Source organism: Apium graveolens, chromosome 6, assembly GCF_009905375.1.
Source record: "Apium graveolens cultivar Ventura chromosome 6, ASM990537v1, whole genome shotgun sequence".
Lineage (NCBI taxonomy): Eukaryota > Viridiplantae > Streptophyta > Magnoliopsida > Apiales > Apiaceae > Apium > Apium graveolens.
Window position 1 is genome coordinate 267,924,167 of NC_133652.1, and position 25,304 is coordinate 267,949,470.

At 35.9% G+C, this 25,304-nt stretch overlaps 5 protein-coding genes and 1 pseudogene across 6 annotated transcripts; all 6 read right to left on the reverse strand.

Moving 5' to 3' along the window:
* Positions 1 to 227: 227 nt before the first annotated feature.
* On the reverse strand, positions 228 to 2,689 carry LOC141667425 (cytochrome P450 CYP82D47-like). The gene is made up of 2 exons (XM_074473919.1): positions 1,346 to 2,689; positions 228 to 1,072 (listed from the first exon to the last, which is right to left on the reverse strand). Exons 1-2 carry the CDS (start codon positions 2,297 to 2,299, stop codon positions 449 to 451), a joined length of 1,578 nt encoding a protein of 525 aa, XP_074330020.1. The 5' UTR covers positions 2,300 to 2,689; the 3' UTR covers positions 228 to 448.
* Positions 2,690 to 4,272: 1,583 nt separating this feature from the next.
* Positions 4,273 to 5,142, reverse strand: LOC141666009 (uncharacterized). Its single transcript, XM_074471995.1, has one exon. It carries the CDS (start codon positions 5,140 to 5,142, stop codon positions 4,273 to 4,275), a length of 870 nt encoding a protein of 289 aa, XP_074328096.1.
* A 2,412-nt stretch (positions 5,143 to 7,554) lies between these two features.
* LOC141666010 (uncharacterized) lies at positions 7,555 to 8,025 on the reverse strand. The gene has a single exon (XM_074471996.1). The coding sequence runs from the start codon at positions 8,023 to 8,025 to the stop codon at positions 7,555 to 7,557; it is 471 nt and encodes a 156-aa protein (XP_074328097.1).
* Positions 8,026 to 15,541: 7,516 nt separating this feature from the next.
* LOC141666011 (cytochrome P450 CYP82D47-like) lies at positions 15,542 to 17,410 on the reverse strand (annotated as a pseudogene).
* Positions 17,411 to 18,389: 979 nt separating this feature from the next.
* LOC141668995 (uncharacterized) lies at positions 18,390 to 19,224 on the reverse strand. 2 transcript variants are annotated; one of them, XM_074476064.1, is made up of 2 exons: positions 19,065 to 19,224; positions 18,390 to 18,957 (listed from the first exon to the last, which is right to left on the reverse strand). In XM_074476064.1, the coding sequence occupies exon 2, from the start codon at positions 18,933 to 18,935 to the stop codon at positions 18,558 to 18,560; it is 378 nt and encodes a 125-aa protein (XP_074332165.1). In that variant the 5' UTR covers positions 18,936 to 18,957; positions 19,065 to 19,224; the 3' UTR covers positions 18,390 to 18,557. The 2 variants fall into 2 exon arrangements, with proteins under 2 accessions (XP_074332165.1, XP_074332166.1); XM_074476065.1 differs by having other exon boundaries at positions 18,390 to 18,977; positions 19,065 to 19,216.
* A 614-nt stretch (positions 19,225 to 19,838) lies between these two features.
* On the reverse strand, positions 19,839 to 22,122 carry LOC141663779 (B3 domain-containing protein REM21-like). Its single transcript, XM_074469597.1, has 3 exons — positions 21,997 to 22,122; positions 21,285 to 21,385; positions 19,839 to 20,547 (listed from the first exon to the last, which is right to left on the reverse strand). Exons 2-3 carry the CDS (start codon positions 21,354 to 21,356, stop codon positions 20,095 to 20,097), a joined length of 525 nt encoding a protein of 174 aa, XP_074325698.1. The 5' UTR covers positions 21,357 to 21,385; positions 21,997 to 22,122; the 3' UTR covers positions 19,839 to 20,094.
* Between the last annotated feature and the right edge of the window lie 3,182 nt (positions 22,123 to 25,304).

The window sequence follows — 25,304 nt, forward strand, 5'->3', positions numbered from 1 at the left end:
CTACCAGAATATATTTATGAAATCCATACTGATATTGGGTTTAAATCTCCAAACTGTCTAATATTGAAAGAACGTTCAAGGTTTCGGGGAAACCAGAATCTTGAAGTACAATGCTATAAATCGCTCCTATTTTTTAGACACGTGATTATAAGTTCTTTTTGTTATGTTCATGATTTCAGATTCTTATCTGAGTACAAAATTTTATGTAAAGCTCCTTACTCTGAAGATGAGTATCAAAATTTGAAGCTTGAATTTGAATACAAGATCTATATGAAGTTCAAAATACATAAAATGTAACTTAAAACAATTTTCCATCATAGAGCCTCATTTAATGTTTAATATTATTGTTTTAACTGATACAAAAGATCACATTTGATCTTCATTTTATAGATAAAAGTCATACAACTTGGTATCTTTGAAGGAAGACTAAGCTACCAAAGGTGATGTTTTATTGGTAGACTGCAGGAGGCAGTCTTGGGGTCAGAGTAACCTCCAGTGAAGTTGCTCTTGGGTTAGTAATACCTGAACTTTCAGTCATATCAATGGACGAGTCCAAGACAGTTCCCAGTTCAAACCCATGAAGCAATTGAGCAAGTGTCAAGTGGAGGACCTGCAATGCGAATGTGATACCAGGGCATGACCTCCGTCCTGATCCAAATGGTAAGAGCTCAAAATTCTGACCCCAGATGTCGACATTAATATGTTTTTGCAGAAACCTGTCTGGTTGAAACTCTAGGGGATCAGACCAAACTTTTGGGTCACGATGCATCTTCCAGAGGTTCACAACTAACCGTGTGCCTGCTGGAATGTTGAATCCAGCCACCGTGCAATCTTCCATTGCTTCGTGCTGGACTGATAGTGGTGCTGCTGGATATAATCGTAGTGTTTCCTTGACAATGGCTTGCAAATAAGGTAAATTCTTCACATCTGATTCCCTTACTTGGAGATCCCTTCCCACGTACTGGTCCATTTCATCTTGTGCTTTCTTCAACACATGACGGTTGTTTAGTAATAGTGAGAGTGCCCACATAAGTGTAGCTGATGTCGTGTCATAACCGCCTAAGATAAGACTCTGCAACCAAATATTTATTGTAAACATATCTGTGTGAGCAATTCCAGTTCTAGTTTTTAATTAAGAACGTAGGCTTTTCACACGAGAATACTGTATCAAGTCACGCTTTGATTATAATAGGATAGATAACACTAAAACAATCTTCTAATATGCAATGACCATCTGCAAAGACAATATTGGTTTATATGCAGAAACAAGTAGATTATATGGTTTCAATAAATCTAACGTATTTAAATTATATATGCCTATACCAGAGAATTTTGCATAACTTACTAGACAGGTGCCCTTGATGGCAGTATCGGTGTCAATGCCGGGAAACTGGTTCCCGTCCATGGCAGACAGCATAACATAAATGAAGTCATCCTCTGAATGTTTATTGCCGATAGTTTTTCTTTTATGCTGATGCTCCTTTAACCAGCTTCCAAGTATATGATCAATCTCTTCTGCTGTCTTCTTCATTTTGCCCTTGTAGCCTCTAACTGTATCTATCCAACCAAGTAAGGGAATTGCATCAGAAACCATCAACAACCCCCCTAAATGCATGAAATTTGCCATGGCCTTTTGAAATCGCCTCGACTCTTCATTGCCATGTTCACCAGTACCAGAATATTTTTTGCCTGCCACTGTTCTGACAACAATATTTGTTGTCAGATCTCCAAACCTTTCTCTCATTTCCACCACAACTTTGCTTCCATTCCCATTGGCTGACCATTCCTCATATAGCTCCTTGATGAAAAGATTCACCTCTGATTCCCGAACATGTTTGAGCATATCCAGTCTACGATTGGATAGAAGCTCAATAATGGCAAGCTTACGGATCTCGCGCCAGTATGGTCCATATTGCTGAAATATCATGACTGTACTGTTATATCCTACTACTTGTCCAACTACAGATTTTGGACGAGCGGCAAAAACCTTGTCTTGTGTTGTAAAACATTCTTTTGCAACTTCCCAACTAGTGATCACAAGAGTTTTGTTAGTTCCCAGATTCAGAGAGAAGATTGGCCCGTATTCATCAGCCATGTCTGCAAGTGTATGATGTAGTATCTTGCTTCCTCCAAGAAGATGCAGGTGACCGATTAATGGCCATTTTCCGGCTGGTTCTGGTGGTCCGGGGCTAGCGTTCTTTCTTATGACATAGGTACTAAAAATTCTCCATAAAACAATAGTAGAAAAAAATCCAAGGGAGTACAGTATGATATCTTGAAGTTGAATGTTAATACCCATTTCACACAACAATCATACACTTTGGTAGTACTATATATACTGTGATCAGACAAGGAGCTATATATCAGAAAGCTACTTTTTGACCTTGTACTTTCGATCTGTGACAAGACCAATATGTGATGAAGTAAAATGAGATAAGTAATTACTTAAATCATTTTGAAACCTACAGCAGGAGCTGCGAAGATAATATGATTGTGTGTGTTGTATTTTCTGGTACATTGTTTATGAATCGCTAGAGGGGCGTTTTGGTAGTCATTGTGGATGGGATTGGGAATAGGAATGGGAATGAGAATATTATCAAAGGGTATAACAAAATGACTAATCCACTCGGATTCTAATTTATGTTAACGGGACTCGTTAATTATGAACCAAATAGCCCCTAGAAGGTGCAATGACATGAGACCAGTATATTATATGATTATATGATGAAGTAAAACTAAACAAGTAACTACTTAAATTAGTTTGAAAACTACAGCCACAGCTGTAAAGATAACATGACTGTGTTTGTGCGTAACACTTTTTGTCTTTCATATGACTAATTGGAATTACATGCATCACTTGTACAACAACCGAGATCCACATTCAATGTATGATACCTTTCATAATTATCTATTTTTTTCGGTTTTTGCTGCCATCCAATTTTGACCTCATAATATCCTCTCAGATAGGGCTGTCAATGGATCGGAAATTCGGCCCGATCCGAAAGCTAATGAAACGGATATGGATCACTTAAATGAAAATCCGATCCGAAAAAAATCCAATCCGATAACGATCTGATCCGATAAGTACCGGATATGAATTTAGATCGATCCGATCCGTTAATGATCCGATCTAGATAATTCATTATATATCAGAAATATATATAACTTCACCGAAAGTCCAGTATAAGAATAATAACTTCTTTCATAATTTATATTTCGTAGCGCTAGAAGCGGAGCAAGTTTTGTACCTTCACACATTCCAAAATGGTGGCTCTATGCCTTTGCACTGCCTGAGAGTCCACTGTAATAGCTCTCATCAGCATGTTCAGTGCAACATATCTGGAATAAACTGAGATCTCTAGCTTTATAAAACAAAATAATTACCAACTGCAACCTACATAATATTCACAATGACTTGTTCTTTGCAAGGATAAGCTACGTGTGAAGACTGTGGCTCTTGAAATTGCACAAGGATAAGTGATCGTGTCTCGTATTTCAATTCATGTTCTTGTACACATAACAATGCTCATTTTTTTTTATATATAAACGGATCGAAGCTCCATCCCGTGATCCTAACGGATCCAGATATCGATCGGTCTATAAAAAATCCGACAAAACTCCGATTCAGATCCGAATCCGGTAAAATTAAATGGATCAGGATATGGATCAAGGCCAATCCGATCCAGATCTGATCCATTAACAACCCTACTCCCAGACCCAGCATCTAGTGACCTGTTTGGAAGTTACTTAAAATGTAACTTATTCACTTATAAGCCCGTGGGTACTTATTCGACGACGAGTATTTGTCAACCCAACTTATAAGTTGAATTTACAACTTATAAGCTGATAATTTATATGTTAGTAACGATGTACTTTTTCTCAACTTATTTTGATTTCTTCAATTTTTTATTAATTTTAATTTTGAAATATATGTTTTTAAATTTTTTCCAAATTTTAATCCACGAACTAAGTTAATTGTATTTAAAATTTATTATAAATTATTTAAATAAAAAAATTCTATCTTTTAAGTAAAATTATCTAAACAATAACTTATAGATATTTATTTCACTTATTAATTTTTAGTCATAAGTTACTTATTTTAATATTTTTCAATATGACCCTAGATCAGGACTAAAGGAGATAAGCTTTTACTGATTACAGAAAAACTACAATTAAGTTAATTTAAATCTTTAAGACCATTCGTTGGCTCCAACTTAAGATCTTTCGCTTAAGATGTTGAGACCCCTTTTTTTGAAGTAAATCATACTTGCATTAATTCAAATCCAAATCAAGTGCATGAGTAAGAAAATCAGGTGGAGTGACACCCCACTCCCCTATATCTGACATAGAATAGACAGCTCGTGCAAGAACATGGGCTGCACTATTCGCAGAACGATAAGCAAAATCAACTAGCACAGGACAAACGTGCTTTAAGATATGGATACAATCCATTACAATAGTTTCGAAGTAAGCCTCTCCCGGTCTACCATTGCAAGCAGTAGCTAATTCATACGAATCTGTCTCAAACACACAAGGATTATATCCTTCCGCCATAACCCAAGACAAGGCTTCCTTCAAAGCCATAGTTTCGGCCTCCCTTGGTTTCCAAGCTCCTGCTATTTTTCGACCTCTGGCTCCTACAAATTTAGCCTGACTATCTCTAATAACTGCACCAACACCATTACTGCCATCGAGTAACAATGCAGCATCGATGTTTATCTTCATCCATCCCTCCTTCGGTGGACACCAGACCCTACGACCCAACTCTCCTCTAAGCCTTCGATACTCATCTTTCACCTGGGCTTCCTTCCACTCAGCGAGAAGATTGATTGCACTATGACGAACACCAAATACTGATCCATTAACACGGTGCCAGACCCATCTATTCCTCCTATTCCACAAGCTCCAACAAATCATAGAAATTTCAACCCACTGATCTCTCGTACCATTCTCAAATACTCTTGTTAATATTTGAAAAGGTAAGTCAGATGTTGTACACTCCACCAAGTGGCTTACACCAGAGGTTAACCAGACTGTCTTCGCAAAATTGCACAAAAACATAACATGCACATCTATTTCAATCTCAGAGTGACACCATGGACATCGGACATCTATGTCAACATGTTTTGATTCCAGTGCCATAGCAGTAGGCAGACACCCCTTGCACAACCTCCATAACAGATTAGAGACCTTATTAGGAAGTCTCAGATGCCATAGTTTCTTCCACAGAGTTGTATAAGTATCAGTACACTTCCCGTGAAGCCACCTATAGCTATCTTGACCATAAATGCTCCCTTCTCGTCTAAAAGCCAGTACCACGAATCTCTGGTCTCTCTCATATGAATTGGGATTCTCCTAATTAAATCAACATCTCTAGCACAGAACAAATCATTAAGTAACTCAACATCCCAACTTTTGTCAGCAGACATTAAATTGCTAACCTTAATATTCTCCAGCTGAGTATATTCATCCGTAGTAATAAAACCATGCAAATCATCCGGTAACCAATGCACCTTCCACACCATCGTATCCTCACCGTCACCAATTTTTCTACGTGTACCATCTCTTACCATCTCCAATGCTTGGTAAATCCCACGCCACACATAACTAGGATTAGAACCTAGTTGAGCATTTAGAACACTCGAATCTGAATAATATTTTGCTTTCATCACCGCACTAACCAACTGATTTGCTTCAATGAGTAACCTCCAGCCTTGTTTCGCAAGCATGGCCATATTGAACTTTTTTAATTCCTTCAGACCCAACCCCCCAAATTCTTTAGGGGCACATAATCTCTTCCAAGACAAGCATTTCACTCCTTTTCCATTCGCTCCCCCCATAAGAATGCATTCATCTTCCTCTCAATTTCATCGCAAATTGTCTCCGGGATTAAAAATAAGCTCATCCAGAAATTAGGTGTTGTTTGTGCAGATGATTTGATCAGCGTCAATTTACGAGCTTTAGACAACGCCTTATTACACCATGACTGGAGTTTATGCTGGATTTTGTCGCTGAGAAAACCAAACACCTCCGTTTTGCTCTTACCAATACTCATGGGCATACCCAAGTACTTCCTTGGTTTAGCTTTTTCTCACACGCCCAAACAATCACACACCCTTACTTGTTCCTTAACTCATGTATTAGGACTAAAAACAATGTCTGACTTATTATAGTTTACCATTTGTCCAGAGAGCAATTCATATTTATTTAAAATATCCCGTACAATACCAGCCTCCATCCGTGTGGCTCTAAAAAAGAGATAACAATTATCTGCAAAGAGCAGATGAGATATACTTGGTGCTCCCCTAGCCACTCGACATCCATGAATCAGTCCACGCTCCTCATATTTACGGATAATTCCAGTCAACCCTTCTACACAGAGAATGTATAGGTAGGGGGAGATATGATCTCCTTGACGAATCCCCCTTTGAGGTCTCACATCTCCAAAGAATTTTCCATCCCTTAAAAAAGTGTATGAGACAGTCCTAACACATTCCATAACTCGATTAATCCAAGTCTGAGGAAAACCAAACTTACTCATCATCAACTCGATATACTTCCATTCCAATCGATCATATGCTTTAGCCACATCTAACTTCAACCCTGCCACCCCATACTGCCCCTGAGTTTTTCTGTGAATATAATGGTTAATTTCAAATGCTATTAACTTTTATCTGTAAGAAGACGCCCTTCAGTAAATGCACTCTGTGCTTCAGATATAATTGAACCCGAACAAGGTTTTAGTCGATTGGCCATTACTTTTGAAAGAATGCGCATTAGTACATTACAGAGTGATATAGGTCTCAGGTCAGATACTTGCTTGGGTTGTTTCACTTTAGGAATGAGACACGCAAGAGTTTGATTCACATGATCAAGTAGTTTGCCACTTTCGAAAGAATCTCTACAAAACTCAACAACATCCTGCTTCACAATTAGCCAATAAGTCTGAAAGAAACCCATCAATCCCCGGTGATTTCTCAGGGTGTATTGCAAAAATGGCAGCTTTAATCTCCTCTTCAGTTACCTCCTGAGTAAGTGCACAACTTTGATCCTCAGTAATTTGTTTAAACATGATTATATCCGACATTCTCTCCTCCTTTGTTGTAGCAGTGAATATGTTCTCAAAATATTTCACAATAATATCTTGTATTGCATCATCTGTTTCTTGCCATTCTCCAGCCTCATTCCTTAGCTTCTTGATTTTATTATGTTCTTTCCTCATAGACGCAAACTTATGGAAGAATCTCGTGTTTTTGTCACCGTCCCTAAGCCAATACTGTTTAGCTCTTTGACGCCAAAACACTTCTTATTTCTTAAGCAATCTTAGATAATTCCACCGAGCTTCTTGATACAAACGAACTCCATCATCATCATGTCTGGACCTGAATCTCTGCATATCCTTGCTATACTGATGCATTCGAGATTTCAACTATTTTATCAATCCGTCATCCCACTCCTCGAGACGAGCACAACAAAGAGCCATTTTATCCAAAATATCATTATTATTCCCCCCATTCCAACAACTTTGAATAATATTACGACATTCATTCTCCCTTACCCACATATTCTCAAATCGAAATCCTTTACTCTTAGGGGCATAAATTTGTCTAACTGTAAACATAGAGGCAAGTGGTCCGAAGTGGACAGTGCATGAACTTTAATCTCTGCTTCTGGGAATAGACTCCTCCATTCTGATGTTGCCAGACCTCTATCCAATCTTTCAGAAATCCATCGTTCAGTGCCTCTACACCGTTCCCAAGTAAACTTATCTCCAGTAAAACCCAAATCAAGTAAGCCACACTCCATTGTTGTTTCTGAAAAGCCATTCAATAATGCACGAGGATGACAACGACCTCCCTTCTTTTCATCTTCTGTCATCATATCATTGAAGTCTCTTATAATGCACCAAGGTAATACAAAGTCTATAGCCAATTGCTTTAACATTCTCCAAGCTTCACTTCGTTTACTTCTCTCCGGAAATCCATAGTAACCCGTGTAACGCCACCTTCCAACTTGATCATGCATAACCTCAAAGTCAATAAAATTAGAGCAGCTATTAACCACTGTAACCCCTCCCTCCTTATTCCTCCAATAGCATCTACAGCAAAGCAGCCCTCGAAACCTAATTGCTTCTTTATTTTTTCTACTTTATTCTTTTTGGCTAATGTTTCACTTAGAAAAATAATATCGGGCCTATACTGATTATTTAATTCCCTTACGAATCGAACTGTCCGTGGGTTGGCCAGCACACGATAGTTCCAAGCAAGGAGACTCATAATTCTAGGCGGGCCTGGACCCCAGGACCCGCCACTTGCACGTTTTTTGGCTCAGCTGTTTGATTTACAAAATTTAAACCATCCTCAATTCCCTCCACACTTTCCTTCTCCTTATCTTCTATACGTCTCCTTTTCGAATCAATCACAATTTGATCCCTTTCTATATTTTCTCCACTTATTTTCACGGTTGTTTGTTTTTGAAAATTTGCTGGCATTATCTTATCCCTCCTTTCCTGCTTGCTAAAATCACGGAATCTGATTTGGACTCCACCAGAATCCCCGTGAATTTCTCTAATCACTTCATCCACCTCCATTAATCGTTCCAGCTCCGTTCTGTCACCGTCCACCGTCGTTGACGATGTGCTCTGCCCAGTCTTTTTTATCTGTGGGTTATTCCCATCATTCATGTTACGTAACCATTTCGCCCCCGTATTAACTTTAGCAGCATTCTTTGACGGAGCTCGCAACCACACACCATATGTTTTTTCAATCACCATACACAATACCACAATCTCTATCAGAATGGCCCAGGACACCACAAACAAAACAAAACGTTCCCAGACGTTCATATTTAAAACTAATCCAACTCCAATCCCCCCTTCCTTCTTAATCTTCATTCTTCTTTTCAGAGGTTTTTGTATATTGATTGCTACTCTAATACGTACAAATGGTTTCCAGGTTCCATCAAACGTATTTGAATCCACCTGAATGAATGTTCCCACCGATGTACCCACACTCTTTAGTATATTCTCTGATATGAATCCCCTTGGAATGTCATAGGCTTGCACCCACATCTCCACACTCTTCATTTTAACCGTACACGGATCCTCACCCTCTGCAAGTTTGTGCAATACCAGTGTTGCTTGTTCAAATGACCAAGGACCTCCTCCACCAATAACTTTCTGAATATCTATCGGATGAAAGAACGTGAAGGAGTATCGTAATCCCCCAATGTCATGCAACTCCATCCCCTCCTTTGACCTCCATAGGGATGCCATTAAGTTTTGCATGACATTAAAATTAACATTTCTCTCTGTTAAGAATCTACTAACCAACCTGTTGTACCACAATATCCTCGTTCGGCACTATAACCCCTCCCTCATCATCCGCCTCGATAACAAGCTTTGCATACATATCCTCCCGTGAATCCTCATTTATCACCATAATACTTAATCTGTTTGAAAACTAGTGATGTAATCTGATAATAAAATGATTTTACTTAATAACGAAATGGATAAATGCTAATGATTATGAAAGAAAGACTAAAGTTGTCATAGTAGACAGAGAGAAAAAACTGTCATATTAGCAGACTTATAATTCAAGTGAGATAGTTTACACTGAGACCTTAGATTTTTGTTTAACCGGAGATATGTTGAGACAATTGTAATTATTTGACACCAGATGAGTAAATATGTAAAACTAAACACAAGACAAAGTACTTTGAGCAACAACTCTTTCTCTATATTTTATTGAATAGAAAAACAAAGCTTATAAAGAAAATAAACACCACAGATTGTGGCACCAGATCAGGAAAACAGAATCACACCACCTTCTTAATATTACTCCACTCCTATCATTATTTGTTGGCACTCCTAAAATCTCTCTGAAATATAATGACCAAATCAATTACTTAAACAAACAGCTAGACTAAATAAGGTAATCAAATATCCAAGATTAACTCCAACATTCTCCCCCTTAATCTTGAATTGGACTTGCAACATTATTAACTCCCAGGAGCTTTCTCATTTTCTCGAATTTTACAGTTGACAAAGCTTTTGTCAAAATATCTGCACGATGACTCTCACCGGGAACATGCTTTACTTCAATTTCACCACGCTCAATGCATTGACGAATGAAATGATAACGAATATCAATGTGTTTGCTTCGTCCATGAAACACAGGATTCTTGGCAAGGTCTATAGCCGATTTGTTGTCAATGTAAAGAGTCACTGATCCTATCTTCTCATTTGTCACCTGTTGTAGAACATTCTGCAGCCATATGCTTTGACATGCTGCTGCAGTTGCAGCCATAAATTCCGCCTCGCAGGATGACAATGCTACACATTTTTGCTTCTGAGAGACCCATGTTATCAAATTATCATTCAAGTAGAAGGCCATTCCCCCTGTACTTCGTCTATCCTCAACATGACCAGCAAAATCACTGTCTGAAAAATCTGTCAAGATATTGTTTCCACTTGTTTTTGAGTAAGAAAGACCCAGCTCCAACGTACCTTTCACATACCTTAATATCCTCTTCACTGCGTTTAAATGCAACATTGTTGGGTGCTCCATATGCCTGCTCACCATCCCTACTGAAAATGCTATGTCTGGTCTGGTATGCACCAGATATCGTAAGCCACCCACTAAGCTCCTGTAATTGGTGCTGTCAACCCTTTTGCCACTCTCATCCTTCGTTAATTGCTCCTTAGGATCCATAGGAAATTTTGTTGGATTACAATCTGTCAAACCTGCTTGTGCCAGAATTTTCTTAGCATAACTCGTTTGTTTTAATTTGATAACACCATCTTCTTGCTTTAATTCTATTCCCAGGTAATATGCCAATGATCCCATATCACTCATTTCAAATACTTGACTCATCTGCTTCTTAAAAATCTCAATGCTTGACAAGTCAGTGCCTGTCACCAGTATGTCATCGACATACACACATATTATCAGCACTTCATCCTTATTTCGTCGAGTGTACACACCATGTTCTGAGGGACACCATTTGAATCCAAGATTTTCCAAGCAGCTGTTTAATTTTGCGTACCATGCACGTGGTGCCTGCTTTAGGCCATACAATGCTTTGTAAAGTTTATACATTAATTCTTCATGTCCTTCTTTGATGTATCCCTTTGGTTGTGCAACGTATACTTCCTCATTAATGTCTCCATTTTGAAACGCTGTCTTCCCATCAAGATGATGGACTTGTCAGTCGTTCTTAGCTGCTAATGCCAACAATAATGGAATTGTTTCTAACCTGGTGACTGGAGCATAAACTTCATCATAGTCGACTCCGTGTTCTTGTACATACCCCTTTGTAACCAAACGAGCTTTGTGTTTCATAACTTTCCCACTTGCATCCTTTTTCAGTTTAAAAACCCACTTCAGATCAATTACCTTGCGCCCATCTGGTAATTTAGTCAATTTCCAAGTGCCATTCTTTTCTATGAATTTAATTTCTTCATCCATAGCTATCCTCCAATCTTTTACTTTTACAGCTTGTTCATAATTATGTGGTTCTTCACCTTCTATCTTCAGTAGTTCTTCATCTATTTCTACTTCTTCCGCATCAGCATAAATCTCTGAGAGAGGCCTGAACTTGCGTGGTTCTGTGCTCCCATCATATCTGTCTGAACTTAAACTTGTCCCTGACGTCTGTGACACTGGTGAACTTTTAGTGCTGCTCTCATTCCTTCCTTGTGTGCGCGAAGGTGTCGTGACTTCATCTCCCCATGTTTCTTCAACATCCGATAGTTCTTCGACAACAATTTCATTTCCATCTCTCTCAAGTATTTCTGGCACTGAGAATGAACTTGAATTGCATGAATTATCATTTTCTTGTTGTGCCCATGACCATCCCTTCGTTTCTTCGAAAACGACATCTCTGCTCACATGTATACGCTTCCCCACAGGGTCATATAGTCTATACGCCTTGGTGCCTGGTTCACTTCCAAGATTAATTACTTGAATACTCCTGTCATCCAATTTCTTTGTATTAACGCTTGGAACTTTCATATAAGTCAAGCAACCAAAAATACGTAAATGCCCCAAATTTGGTTTTTTGCCCGTCCAAGCTTCATAGGGTGTCTCACTTGACAATGCTCGAGTTGGTAATCGATTCAACACATACACCGCATGTCAAACAGCCTCACCCCAAAATAATGATGACATTTCCTTTTCTTTCAAATAGCAACGTGCCATCTCCACAACTGTCCTGTTTCTACGCTCTACCACCCCATTTTGTTGGGGTGTATAAGGAGCTGTGTGCTGTCTCTTGATTCCTGAGTCCTCGCAATAAGCCTTGAATGCATTTGATGTAAATTCCCCTCCACGGTCACTACAAAAAACTCTTATCTTCTTTTCTCCACCATCTTCAACTTTGGCTCTAAACCTCTTAAAGGCATCAAACGCCTCGTCCTTATTTTTTAGCATGTATACCCACATTACCCGACTAAAATCATCCACCAAGAGAAAAAAAATATTTATTTCCTCCGGGCGTAGTGGGTTCTATAGGTCCGCACAAGTCACCATGTACCAACTGTAGAACTTTTGTTACACTATAGCTTGACTTCTGCGGAAAAGCCTTTCTTGTTTGTTTTGATATCAAACACCCTTTACAAACTTGTTTTGGCATTGACATATTAGGCAGACCATATACCATCTTGTGCTTTTGCATTAGTGTCATAGACATATGATTTACATGTCCTAAACGAGTGTGCCACAAATTTGTTACCTCATCTGACTTGGTCAACAAACATTTTGACTTTATGGTTTCAATAATCAGTTTATATAATCTATTTGGAGATCGTTGTACTTTCATAAGCAATTCCCCTTGTTTCTCATACACCCACAGATAGTTACTCTTCAAAACAACCTTATTACCTTCTTCTGAGAGTTGACCCAAACTAATTATGTTACTACATAGAGAAGGAATGCAAAATACCTCACGTAGCATCCGTTCTTCACCATTTTTGCACTTAAAGGTTATCAGTCCCTTTCCCTTGATTTCCACAGCTGAACCATCTCCAAACCTTACTGTTCCTGTTATCTTCTCGTTTAGTTCCATGAATTTTTCTCTGTCCCCCGTCATATGGTTACTTGCCTCATTGTCCAGATACCACACGTTTGAATCTGTATTCTTCGTCTTCCCATCTGTCAACAGCTTTGGTGTCACATTATCTTCGTTCAGCATCAATTCTTTTCTATGGCTTGCCAGCAAGAGTGTTGATTCATCATCTTCAGTCCTTCTTTGTCACGCTTTGGTCTTCGACACTCAATAGCATAGTGTCCATACATGTGACATTTATAGCATCTGATCCTGCTCTTATCTCTCCCACCACGACCTCTCATGTTATGGCTTCCTTCAGCACTTCCTCGATTCATACGTTTTTGCCATTCTTCCCTGGTAAGAAGTAATTTACCTTCATTTTTTTCTTTTGCAATCCATTCTTCCTCTGTGAGTAGCAGTTGACTATTCACATTTTCTGTACTTCCCTTTATCCTTTCTTCATGTACTTTTAGTGAACCAATTACCTCCTCTACCGTCATTGTTTCTAAATTCCCAAATTGTTCCATTGTGGACGCTATTTGTAAGAATTTTTGTGGGACTGCACGAAGCAATTTCTTAACCACGTAAGTTTCCTTCACATCTTCTCCAAGGGCTCGAATGTTTGTCACTAATCCATTAAGTTTCATACAGAAATCATCCAATAACTCTGTGTCTTTCATACTAAGAGTCTCGAATTATGCCTTCAAAGTCTGAACCTTGGCTGCCTTAGCTCTGTCTGCGCCTTGACTCATAATTCTCAATGCTTCCAAGGCATCTTTTGCCTTTTTCTTATCTGACAGAGAATGTAGCATTTCCTCTGGAATGCTTTGATAGAGCATTGCAAGAGCCACTTTGTCAACCCGTTCTTCTGCACCTGCCTTTTGATCGGTTTGTGCCTTTGGATCTGTTTGTTCTATCGCCTCCCAAACACTATGTGCTTGCATAAGCACCTTCATTTTCATTGCCCAAACGGTATAGTTCGTCCTGGTCAACATAGGGTAACTCAAGCCCATTGATCCTCCTTTGCTCTTTCCCAATATCCATTGTCTGTGTTTTTGACATACGTACTACTATAACCTATATGGCTCTGATACCACAATATTGTAATTATTTGACACCAGATGAGTAAATATGTAAAACTAAACATAAGACAAAGTACTTTGAGCAACAACTCTTTCTCTATATTTTATTGAATAGAAAAACAAAGCTTATAAAGAAAATAAACACCACAGATTATGGCAACAGATCAGGAAAATAGAATCACACCACCTTCTTAATATTACTCCACTTCTATCATTATTTGCTGGCACTCCTAAAATCTCTCTGAAACATAATGACCAAATCAATTAATTAAACAAACAGCTGGACTAAATAAGGTAATCAAATATTCAAGATTAACTCCAACAGAGACCCCTTAGTATAAATAATTTAGATTAAATTTATAGCTGCCTTTCTCAATTAGGGTGAAACCGAGTCAGATATTCATCCATTCAAATTTAAGCTTGAATTCATTACTGTTCTTTCGGATTTGGTTCCCAGACCTGAACTAATTTTTTAACAGCTTATTCAGTTTGCCTCGAGATCATGAGCATGTTTGGGAAATTTTAAAATAGATAATTTATAACTTAAAATAAATAAGTAACTTAAAAGTAATAAGTAAGTTAACACTTATAAGTTATATAAGTGTTTTGATAATTTTATCTACAAGTCAGATTTTTTTTAACTTAAATGAGCTAAAATAATTAATTTTTAAATATAATTATCTCAATTCATAAATTTTACATTAGACTAACATTTAAAACATATATTTTAAAATTAAAGTTAATAAAAAGGCGAAAAATCAAAATAAGTCGAGAAAAAAGTACGGCGCTACTAACATAGTTAGGTAGACAAAATAAGTTGTTATGGGCTTATAAGTCAGAAGTAAGTTACAAGCAAACAGCCCCATATATGAATACGTAAATTTAATTCCCCTAAACTTGAGTGATTCACATTTCACAACATATTTGTTTCAATCCACTCGAATGCCAATTTGTTAATATTTGCGTATACAACCTAAAAATTTGACCATATTGCTGTAAGTTTGCGAAGAGAGCCAAAAAGGTTTCACAAGGTCTTCCTTCTTTGCCAGGTTGCAAGAGTATATTAGTGTCTGAAATTATGCTTTGTTTGCTATTTGTAAGGGGATTTTAAAGAATTACGATTAGCCTCAGAAGGCTCCAGCTTTCTGTAGTTTTGCTATTTCTTCTACCAAAGAGCACCAACAGAACAAAAATGGCATGTAGAAAATGTAATTAACTTACATTATCAGATAAAGCTGCATGTATTTTATAAGATGCACCTCTAAACATTCAGAACAGTAGACTACTTCTATATAAGAATTGTTGAAAAGAGTAATGTATTTACTTGATATTCTTGTGAAGCGTACTTTATCTTAAGTTGCAAATATGACGCTGTTCATTTATTTGATTATTAACTTCAAAGTAATACAAAATCAATTCTGGTGATTATGATATACATTCTGGTGGGTAACCGCCACTGGAGTTGCTTTTTGGTTAACAACTCCTGGACTTTCTGTCAAATCAATAGGTGAGGATAACACGGTTCCAGTTCAAACCTATGAAGTAATTGAGCAAGTGTTAAATGCAGGACCTGGGTTGCAAATGTGATTCCAGGGAATGACCTTCGTCCTGATCCAAATGGCAAAAGTTCAAAATTCTGACCCCAAATGTCCACCTTAACATGTTTTTGCAGGAACCTGTCTGGTTGAAAGTCTAGAGGGTCAGACCAAACTTTTGGATCACGGTGCATCTTCCAGAGATTCACAATTAGCCGGGTGCCTGATGGAATGTGGAATCCTGACACTGTGCAATCTTCCATTGCTTCGTGTTGGACTGATAGTGGCGCGGCTGGATACAATCGCAATGTCTCCTTAACAGTAGCTCGCAAGCAGGTTAGATTTTTTATATCTGATTCCTTTACTTGGCGGTCCCTTCCTACATACTTGTTCAGCTCATCTTGTGCCTTCTTTAGCACGTGACGATTATTTAGTAGTAGTGAGAGTGCCCATGCAAGTATGGCCGATGTTGTGTCAGAACAACCTAGGATAAGACTCTGCAACCAAAGAGTGAAAACAAGTGTTTTGTGAACAATTCCAGTTTTATTATTTTAATCAGCTAATGATAAGATTTCTGTGCAAGAACATCGTGTCTAAACAGTCTCTTGATCATAAGATCAATAAACATTGAAACAATCTTATCTTTTATTCAGGAAAAGAACAATCTTCTCTTATGCAATTACTACGAAAAAATAACGTAGATTTAGGGGCAGAAAAGGTTGATTATGTGATTTCATTAAGTCTACAATATATAAATTATCGATACAATACCAGGGAATTTTGCACAACTTACTAAACAAGTGCTGATGGCAGTATCTTCAACGTCGTTAGTAAACAGCTCGCTATCCATGGCAGACAGCATGACATGGATAAAGTCTTCCTCCAACTGATCAATGCTTAGATATTCTCTTATCTGCAGATGATCCTTCACCCAACTTCCAAGTACATTATCAATTTCTTTTGTAGTCTTCTTCATTTTACCCTTATATCCATCCTTTAAATGTATCTATCCAACCAAATAAGGGTAGTGCATCAGAAACCATAAACTACCCTGCTAAGTGCATGAAATCTCCCATAGCTTTCTGGAATTGCCTCGATCCTCATCACCCTGCACTCCGGTACCAGAATATTTCTTACCTGCCACTGTCCTCACCACGATGTTTGTTGTCAAATTTCCAAACCTTTCCTTCATTTCCACAACAACTTTGCTTCCATTTCCGTTTCTAGTCCATTGCTCATATAGCTCCTTAACAAAAAAATTGACTTCAGATTCCCAAACATGTTTGAGCATTTCCAGTTGACGAACAGATAGAAGTTCAACCATTGCCAGCTTACGTATCTTGCGCCAGTATGATCCGTATGGCTGAAATATCATAACTTAACTATTATATCCTACTACTTCTCCAAGTAGAGATTTCGGACGAGTGGGGAACATTCTTTTGCAACTTCCGAGCTAGTTACCACAAGTGTTCTGCTAATTCCTAGATTTAAAGAAAAGATTGGCCCATATTGATCAGCCATGGCCCCAAGTGTATGATGTAATATCCTGTTTGCTCCGAGAAGATGAAGGTGACCGATTAATGGCCATTTTCCAGCAGGTTCTGGTGGTGTGGAGTTGGTGTTCTTTCTTGTGACATGGGTACTGAAAATTTTCCATAAACAAATAGTAGAAAATAATACAAAGCAACAGAGTATGACATCTTGCAGTTGAATGTTGATTGACAGTCTATTAAAACCAGAGACCATTCCTTCCTTGTTTCGCTACTAGCTAGCCTTATATTTGAAGTATTCTAGTACAGTTTGAAAAGATTTTTAAAACATAATATGATGCATTAAAATGAGACAAGTAACTAGAATTAATAATAATTGAATAGTTTTTGTCCTTCACTTGAGTAACTAGATTTAGTTGCACCAATTGTATAGCAGCTGTTATCCACATCTTTGGTAAAATGTGTGTAGATTTAAAATCACCTCGTAATTTTGTTCTACAAAATTTTTACTGCATTTTTATCATCGGAAAAGTAGATTGCTTGCTCAGAAACTTTTTACTGCATTTTTATCAAGTACCCATGGTGAACATTCGACAATGAGATAGGGATATGAGCACTCAGAAACTTAATTTTGGCCAAAACATGTATGATCTATAAATTATAGCCAAGTTCGACACTTGTATTACATTTCCAATTTAGAACTTCAGCTGAGTCCGGGTAACAAAGGCAATCAAATCACCAGCTCCCTTTCGTTGTCCAGTCAAGAGAATTATCGATTATTACAATTGGCATTGTGCTTTGTTTGCAAGTTGCAACAGTTGTTGTAATCTAGTAAAATTCTTTAATGTTACAGACTTACAGACCTGTGAAATTTATCATTATTATATCATAAATGACTAACGTCTGCTGACCGAAAATCTAGCATCTACTCGAATATAATTTCTGGTATTTGATGATCTAAGGCAGAACCAATTTTCTGTGTTCAATGAGTTCAGCTTGCATTAACATGTCCATGAATCCAAAATATTCTACGTACACCATCCTTTTATAGGACTAATCATCCCTGTAGCAATAATCAATTTGCTAATTTTACACTAAATTAGAATCTATGGTAATAAATTTACTTTGTAAGAGACCTGAGATTAATGGTCCTCGAATTGTACTGCTAATATTAACAATGCAATCGAAACCACTAATCATCTAAGCAACCTGCAAGTAAGCAATTTATACACTGATTTATATGAATGTAAATTGTTATTATAATTTGTAGTATTCAGTTCAGTTTCCAAATAGAAACCAATGTACTTGTTTATCATATAAGTACCAAATTCTTGAACTCTACACAAAATAATCAAAAGATATAGTTTGATATAGAAAATACTAGAGCCTTCTTGCATGCTTAATCACTCAGCTTCCTCCACAGCTGCTTCGATTCGAAGAAGAACAAATCCCACTGCAACCCCAACAAGTGTTAACCCATTTATAACTGCAGCAATGGTGAAAATCTCAGCCACTGCATTGCATGTTGAGGTTAGTGCCCCTCCACCTCCATTTCTTTGGTTCGAATACTTCAATGAACTAACAAATTTTGCGAAAGATTGTTCAGTGCAAACTGGCAGGCCTAATGACACCACATTGTTTTGAGCTTTTAGTCCTCCAAATGAGTTCAAGCCACTAATGTAGTTTACATTAGGCCTTTTCTGGGATGCCCTTGTGGGGCACGCCACCGCGGCGGAGACTGTGGTGAATTTTGCTGGACATAGTGTTGCTGATGCTGCCATTGCTAACTCTTTGACTCACCAGCTGAATAGAAATAAAGAAACCTTGTTAAGGACACAAAATTTTTATTAGAATCCTTGAAAATGAGCTAGTAGAATATGAGGAGATAAATGTGAACATGATTAATTTACCTGTTTTGATGCAATGGGAGGACACTGTTTTGCAGGAGTACAAAGATGGTATGAGAGATAATGGATGAACTTTGTATTGGAAGAGATAGAAAGAAATCAAGAATGGATAAGATGGCTTGGAGATGGTTGGTTGACAAAAAAAAATAGATGTGAGGTTGAGTTTGTAGACAAAGCTCTTACCCTCTTACTTTAAATTTTGACCAAAAGAAAAGCCAAGAGAGATTGTTTGTCAGTTGCGGAGTTTTTGCTATCCTTTTCATTTAAACTTCTATAATCTGTAACCAAGTATTCGTATGGCATTCAGGTGAATTCATCAAAATCAGGAAGAGAGTCCTTTCTATCACATTTGGTAGAAGTTTGCTATACATAATTCAAAAGAGATCACAGGCCACGGATTGAACATATGTTCGTTCGTTAAGCTCAACGGACAAAATATTTGGTTTGAAATCGAGTTCGATAGACTCTCGAACCGAACTTATTCAGTTCTAACTCTTTTACGGCCTTAAATAAACGTTGAGACGTGCAACCCGCTGCACAATATGCAGACATATTTCTCTATACTACACAATATGCATACTCAAAATAATCATTCAAATAATTAAAGGAAAAAACAATATCTTCGCTCTTTCTGCACGAAGTTATTCCCTTTGTATCCGGTAGCAAGTAAAGCAATGAAAATTAAAAAAGAACCGCTAACACTGTTGTTTTAGTACTAGAAGAACAATTTATTTATTATGCAATACAATAAAGAAGATGGATACATGTAAATGATCTGAAAACATGGTCATCAAATGCATCAAAAAAAAATAGAATCCATAAGCATACCAATATGCATAAAATTATTCATGTTCAAAATAAAACAGAACAAGTTTTTATTTAAGTCGCTAAGTGCATAGAGTTGTTTCAGTAAATCTCTATCTCAATGCACACACATAAAACGCATGTGTTGCTCTTATGATCTTCTTGCTCTTCTGAAACGAGATGGGCTCTTAAGAAAATAATAGCTTCTGGTGTTTCCGGTTTTGTAATTTCAGACACTCGGCTCTTGATCGAGTTGCATGTCCTGCCTCTCCTCCGTCTCTGGCTCCAGCTGTCGTGGCTGCTGCAGCTGTGATTCCGACTCAACTGACTCAGAAGGCATGTTTCCTTGCTCTCCTAGGCATAGCATAGACTCAAACTCAAGCTGCTCTATCCTCTTTTCTTCCTCTGAGTTTCGAATCCTCATACATTCCTTCACATCTCCGTACTCATCGAACAACTCGATGTCAAACGTGGATGCACCATCAAACATGAATAAAATATTGTCATTGTGGTCCAGTTTGTTTTGTTCAGCAAATGTCCTCCATCCTTGTTCGAACCAGAACTCATCAGTACTTTGATCATGGGCTATCTTCACTTGCCAGCTATCTCCATCCATGTTCCGAAGAATAGCTTCACAGGGTAGGCTTCGGCCCACGTACGAGCACCATGATTTTGGCAGATCCTGCGAGGAATATACATATGTTTAGATTAGTTATATGCTTGTATCAAGTACTTCAACACACAATGAACAGGGTTGACACATTTTGCCATTTTATAACTCGGATAGATTAAAATGTTGTCACCACTTTACCATTTTTTTTTTGGAATTACACACTTATCTTGTCTTGTGACAAAATTGAAACATATATGATTAAAAATTTAAAAGTATTGAGATAAAACATGTGTCATAATAAAATAAGTTTAACTAAAAATACATGTCAAATACACGTCACAACGATACTTGTATAAATTTCGTAAATTAAAAACACGCATCAATAAAATTCGTGTTTAAAATTTTTACATATCATATATACGCATAATTATCATATGAATAGGCTAGTATATGCATTTGTATAATGTGTGTACTTTAGAAAAAAGTTAAAAAAAATTAAAGAATATGCATCTAAATATGGATGTATGACGTATATTAAAAAAGCGTATTTAATCATATCGGAGCGGTGTTCAGCGTTTTTAAATATTTGAGCATTGCGCGATTAAACATGGGTATTTTAATTTCAGACTCATACATATATCGGGTTTTATTTTATTTATTTCACATGATATCGCCTCTCGTAAAACTTTGATTATATACATAAAAGGATACATTTTTGTCACTTATATTCTGAATTAAATACGTCTATTCTACTGCTTTGATCCTATACAAAAAAGAATATATTTGCATAAATAAAATTTAAATACCATTTTATCGTTTCGATCTTCACCATTAAAGCACTTGAAAAACAGGGGAATTTGATTTTGTACCGGGGCCATGCGACTGAATCTAATAAGACCCACCCGTCCTGTGACAAAATAAGGTAAAATTAGCCTCACCATTACTTTATAGAGAAAATGTAAAAGTAAATTATAAGAACCATTCATAATAACTCGTACAAAAAACAAAATTACAAAGACATACAATCAAATACTAATATATAGCATATATACGACAACAACAATCAGCTGATCAAACATTATTATAGTATAACATATATCACAATGATAGAAATAAATTAAAAATAGATTTCAACAATTTTATAGTAATTTACGCTAACGACAATAAATTTCAACAATTTTATAGTAATTTATGATAATGACAATAAAATATATATGATACATATACCACGACAACAAAGTAAATTTATGATAAAAATATGATAGTTTGAACATGAAAAAATTTGTCTGCCCCAAGAAAAATTCCAAATTTTTTTTCGAGATACCGACATATAAATAATAACTTTCAAAATAATAATACGAGTATTACGTGTATATATATGTCCCAAATCAAAATTTAACATGTATTATTTCATATCATTTCATGAAATTTGAGAAATTTATTTGAATTACATAAAATTGCTCGTTGAACATACCAATGAAAATAGAATTATTCAAACCAAATAAATTTATATCTTACCCAAAGAATGATGAATGGATAACGGAGAACAGTGATGCTTGATGGCCGATTGCAAAGAAAAAAGTTGAAACAGTAGATGAAAGATAGATTAATGATGAAAATATTTATAACGAGATGTGAGATATTGAGATGTTATAATTTTGTAACAGAAAATGAAAAATTGGAATATTGACTATATTATAAATATTTTTTAAAAGAAAAAAGGTGCTCCTCCTTCCTATTTGAAAGGTGTGAATTACCACTGAGAGGCTAACTGTTAGCCGTTACCGATTTTATCCTAAAATCGATTTAATTTGAATTACGTAGACTCATTATTCTGATGAGATGTTATAATTTTATAACGGTAAATGAAGAGTTGGAATGTTGGGCATATTATAATATGCTTTTGAAAAGAAAAAAAAGTTATCCGATAGGCCCGAATTACTATAGGAAAGTTAATTTTTTGTCATTATAAATACTGGCATATAACCGTGCGATGTACGGACTAATTATAATATTTGTAATTTTTTTATTTTATATAAATAAATTATAAAAAACAATAATGATATATCATTAAGATTAATGAAGTTAAATTATGTACGTATTATTTTGTATATATATCATATTATTAAAGGATTCAAAATTTTGATAATTAAAATTTTAAAATGTTCTCCTATTACACGCGGGTGAGCCTTAGTAAACTGAGAGTCTTGAATATGAGTGGTATACGTGGATGACTTGATATTGTTTTTTTAATATTGTTTTTAAATTTTTTCTTGATTTATTAATTATTTTGTTATATTATATTTTGAATTAATAAAATAATTTTGAAAGTATTTGATTCCCTACGAAAGAGATAAAAAAGAAGTTAAGTGCAATTAGAAATTAAGTTGGATAATAATTCATAAAGTTTGAGGTTATATTATATACATGTTTTAATTTTTTTTAATAAAATTATATTTGTTTAAATTTTGTTTTGGAAGGCATTAGCATACTTTTTAGGAAGGTAGTAACTAACTGACTAGACGAAACCATATTTCACTTATAATAGTATAACTAGCATATAACCCGCGCGATGCACGGAATGATTATAACATTTATAATTTTATAATTTTTTATTATATAAAAGATAATAAAGAAAATATAATAAAGACATATTATTGAAATTAATGAAGTTAATATTTTATATATTATGTTATTTATGGATTCTAATTTTAGATAGTTAAAATGTTAAAAAGTTCCCCTACCTTGACGTGATATCTATACTATATTATTATAAGCGAAATATGGTATCGTTTGGTCGGTTGGTTAACACCTTCCAAAACAATTTGTTAATAGCTTCCAAAATATTAGACCCATTATTTACATTATTTATTAAAAAAACTAATTATGTATTCAACACTTACACAAACTCTATTAAATAATCAGTATCCTATTTCAATCATAAGCCATGATGCCCTACCCTCAAACAACACCTCGGGCATAGATATAATAGATTTATTTGGAACGGTCTATAGTATATTTACTGAAGGGCAATGTTTATTTTAAAGTCAATTTAGTAATTTTATTGAAAAAACTAATTATGTATTCAACACGTACACAAACTCATTTCAGTATCCTAATTCAATCATAAGTCATGATGCCCCACCCTCAAACAACACCTCGGGCATAGATATAACAGATTTATTTGAACCTGTCTATAGTATATTTACTGAAGGGCAATGTTTATTTTAAAGTCAATTTAGTAATTCAAATTTTAATATAACAAAATTAATTACAAATTAAGAAAAATCTATATCAAATTATCCACACATGTAACTTGGTGATGTATAAACCAAACATAATAAAGAGTTAATTATCGATTGACACAGTCAAAACAAGCCAGAACAAGAGAGCATTTTTAAGCTATATCTTTATAGCTTACAATTGTTCTCTTGTTCTGGCTTGTTTTGACTGTGTCAATCGATAATTAACTCTTTATTATGTTTGGTTTATACATCACCAAGTTAGATGTGTGGTAAGACAAAACATAAGTCTATTATCTAGGTCTAATCACATGTTTCTTCATTTCTCTGTCCAATGCAATCCAGGTAGGAGTGAGCATTTTCAGGTTCAGAACCGAGAACCGAATCGGACCGATCAAAAATTGCTGTTCCGGTTTGGTTCTTAACTAATTCGGGTCCGGTTCGGTTCTTGCTTTTCTAGAAATTCCGGTTCTCGGTTCGGTTTGGTTCTTAACATACTAAATCATAAGAACCGAACCGAACCATATATAAATGAATAAATATAAATATATATATATAATATATGTCTTTATATTATGTATTATGTTTTTTTTATTTATAATATTATAAATTTTAAGAAAAATATGATTTTGACTGAATTACTCGTTTATTTAAATATATATAGAGTTTTGAATATTTTTTATAAATATTATTTCTTCTTAAATATTACTCCCTCTGTCCCTCCCAATTGTTATCGTTTCTGGGAGAGTGTCGGGACAAATTTTAAGATGAATAGAAAGTATAGTTCTATAACTTTATTGAAAAAAATTCTTTTTCTGAATAAAACTAGAATGTTTAAACTTTTATTCAGAAAAATAAAATTTTTAAAAAAAGTTAAAGAACTATACTTTCTCTTCATCTTAAAATGCGTGTCGGACACTCTCCCAGAAACGATAACAATTGGGAGGGACGGAGGGAGTAGAAAGTAATCAAATTCAAAATGATCCACCCCTTATAAAAATCTTCTTTTACTAAGTTATCCTTCATAAATAATCAAAATTAGTCAAAATTTAAAAAGTTAGATTCTAAAATAATATGCAAAATAAATAAATATGAAATAAAATATAAATTCGGTTCTTTCGGTTCGGAACCAAACCGAACCGAAATTTACGGTTCGGTTCTGATTCGGTTCTTACTTATAAGCGGGTCTGGTTCGGTTCTTGAAATATTCCTATTTCGGTTCTCAGTTTTTTCGGTTCCGGTTCGCTCCGGTTCTGACCCGTTGCTCACCCCTAACTCCAGATAGATATAGCATCTTTGAACATCCCTGTTTTGCATGGAAATGTAAATGCTTCTTGATCTTCATAATCCTGATTACAGGTTGCCACATTCCTTTTGTATAAAATCAACCCATGTGACTGTCAAGTCACTATCAACTTCTATTTGAAATTATTATCCGTCGAGAATCCTTTGATTATCCGTCGAGACTCTTTTGGATCATCCGTTGATTGGGACTTGGGTCATCCGTCGATACCTTGTGGAAACATCCGTTGAAAGTATTTCAATAGCATTTGACTCAATTTCATTTATGCAAAATTGTAAGGC

What these genes read in the sequence shown, in the direction of transcription:
- LOC141667425 (XM_074473919.1), bottom strand. Translation starts at nt 2,299, where the DNA reads ATGGGTATTAACATTCAACTTCAAGATATCATACTGTACTCCCTTGGA. An exon ending in CCATCAAGGGCACCTGTCTA is followed by an intron (nt 1,073 to 1,345) that starts GTAAGTTATGCA and finishes ATTTGGTTGCAG; the next exon opens with AGTCTTATCTTAGGCGGTTA.
- LOC141666009 (XM_074471995.1), bottom strand. Translation starts at nt 5,142, where the DNA reads ATGGCACTGGAATCAAAACATGTTGACATAGATGTCCGATGTCCATGG.
- LOC141666010 (XM_074471996.1), bottom strand. Translation starts at nt 8,025, where the DNA reads ATGCATGATCAAGTTGGAAGGTGGCGTTACACGGGTTACTATGGATTT.
- LOC141668995 (XM_074476064.1), bottom strand. Translation starts at nt 18,935, where the DNA reads ATGGCAGCATCAGCAACACTATGTCCAGCAAAATTCACCACAGTCTCC.
- LOC141663779 (XM_074469597.1), bottom strand. Translation starts at nt 21,356, where the DNA reads ATGGCCCCGGTACAAAATCAAATTCCCCTGTTTTTCAAGTGCTTTAAT. An exon ending in AAGATCGAAACGATAAAATG is followed by an intron (nt 20,548 to 21,284) that starts GTATTTAAATTT and finishes TATTCCTCGCAG; the next exon opens with GATCTGCCAAAATCATGGTG.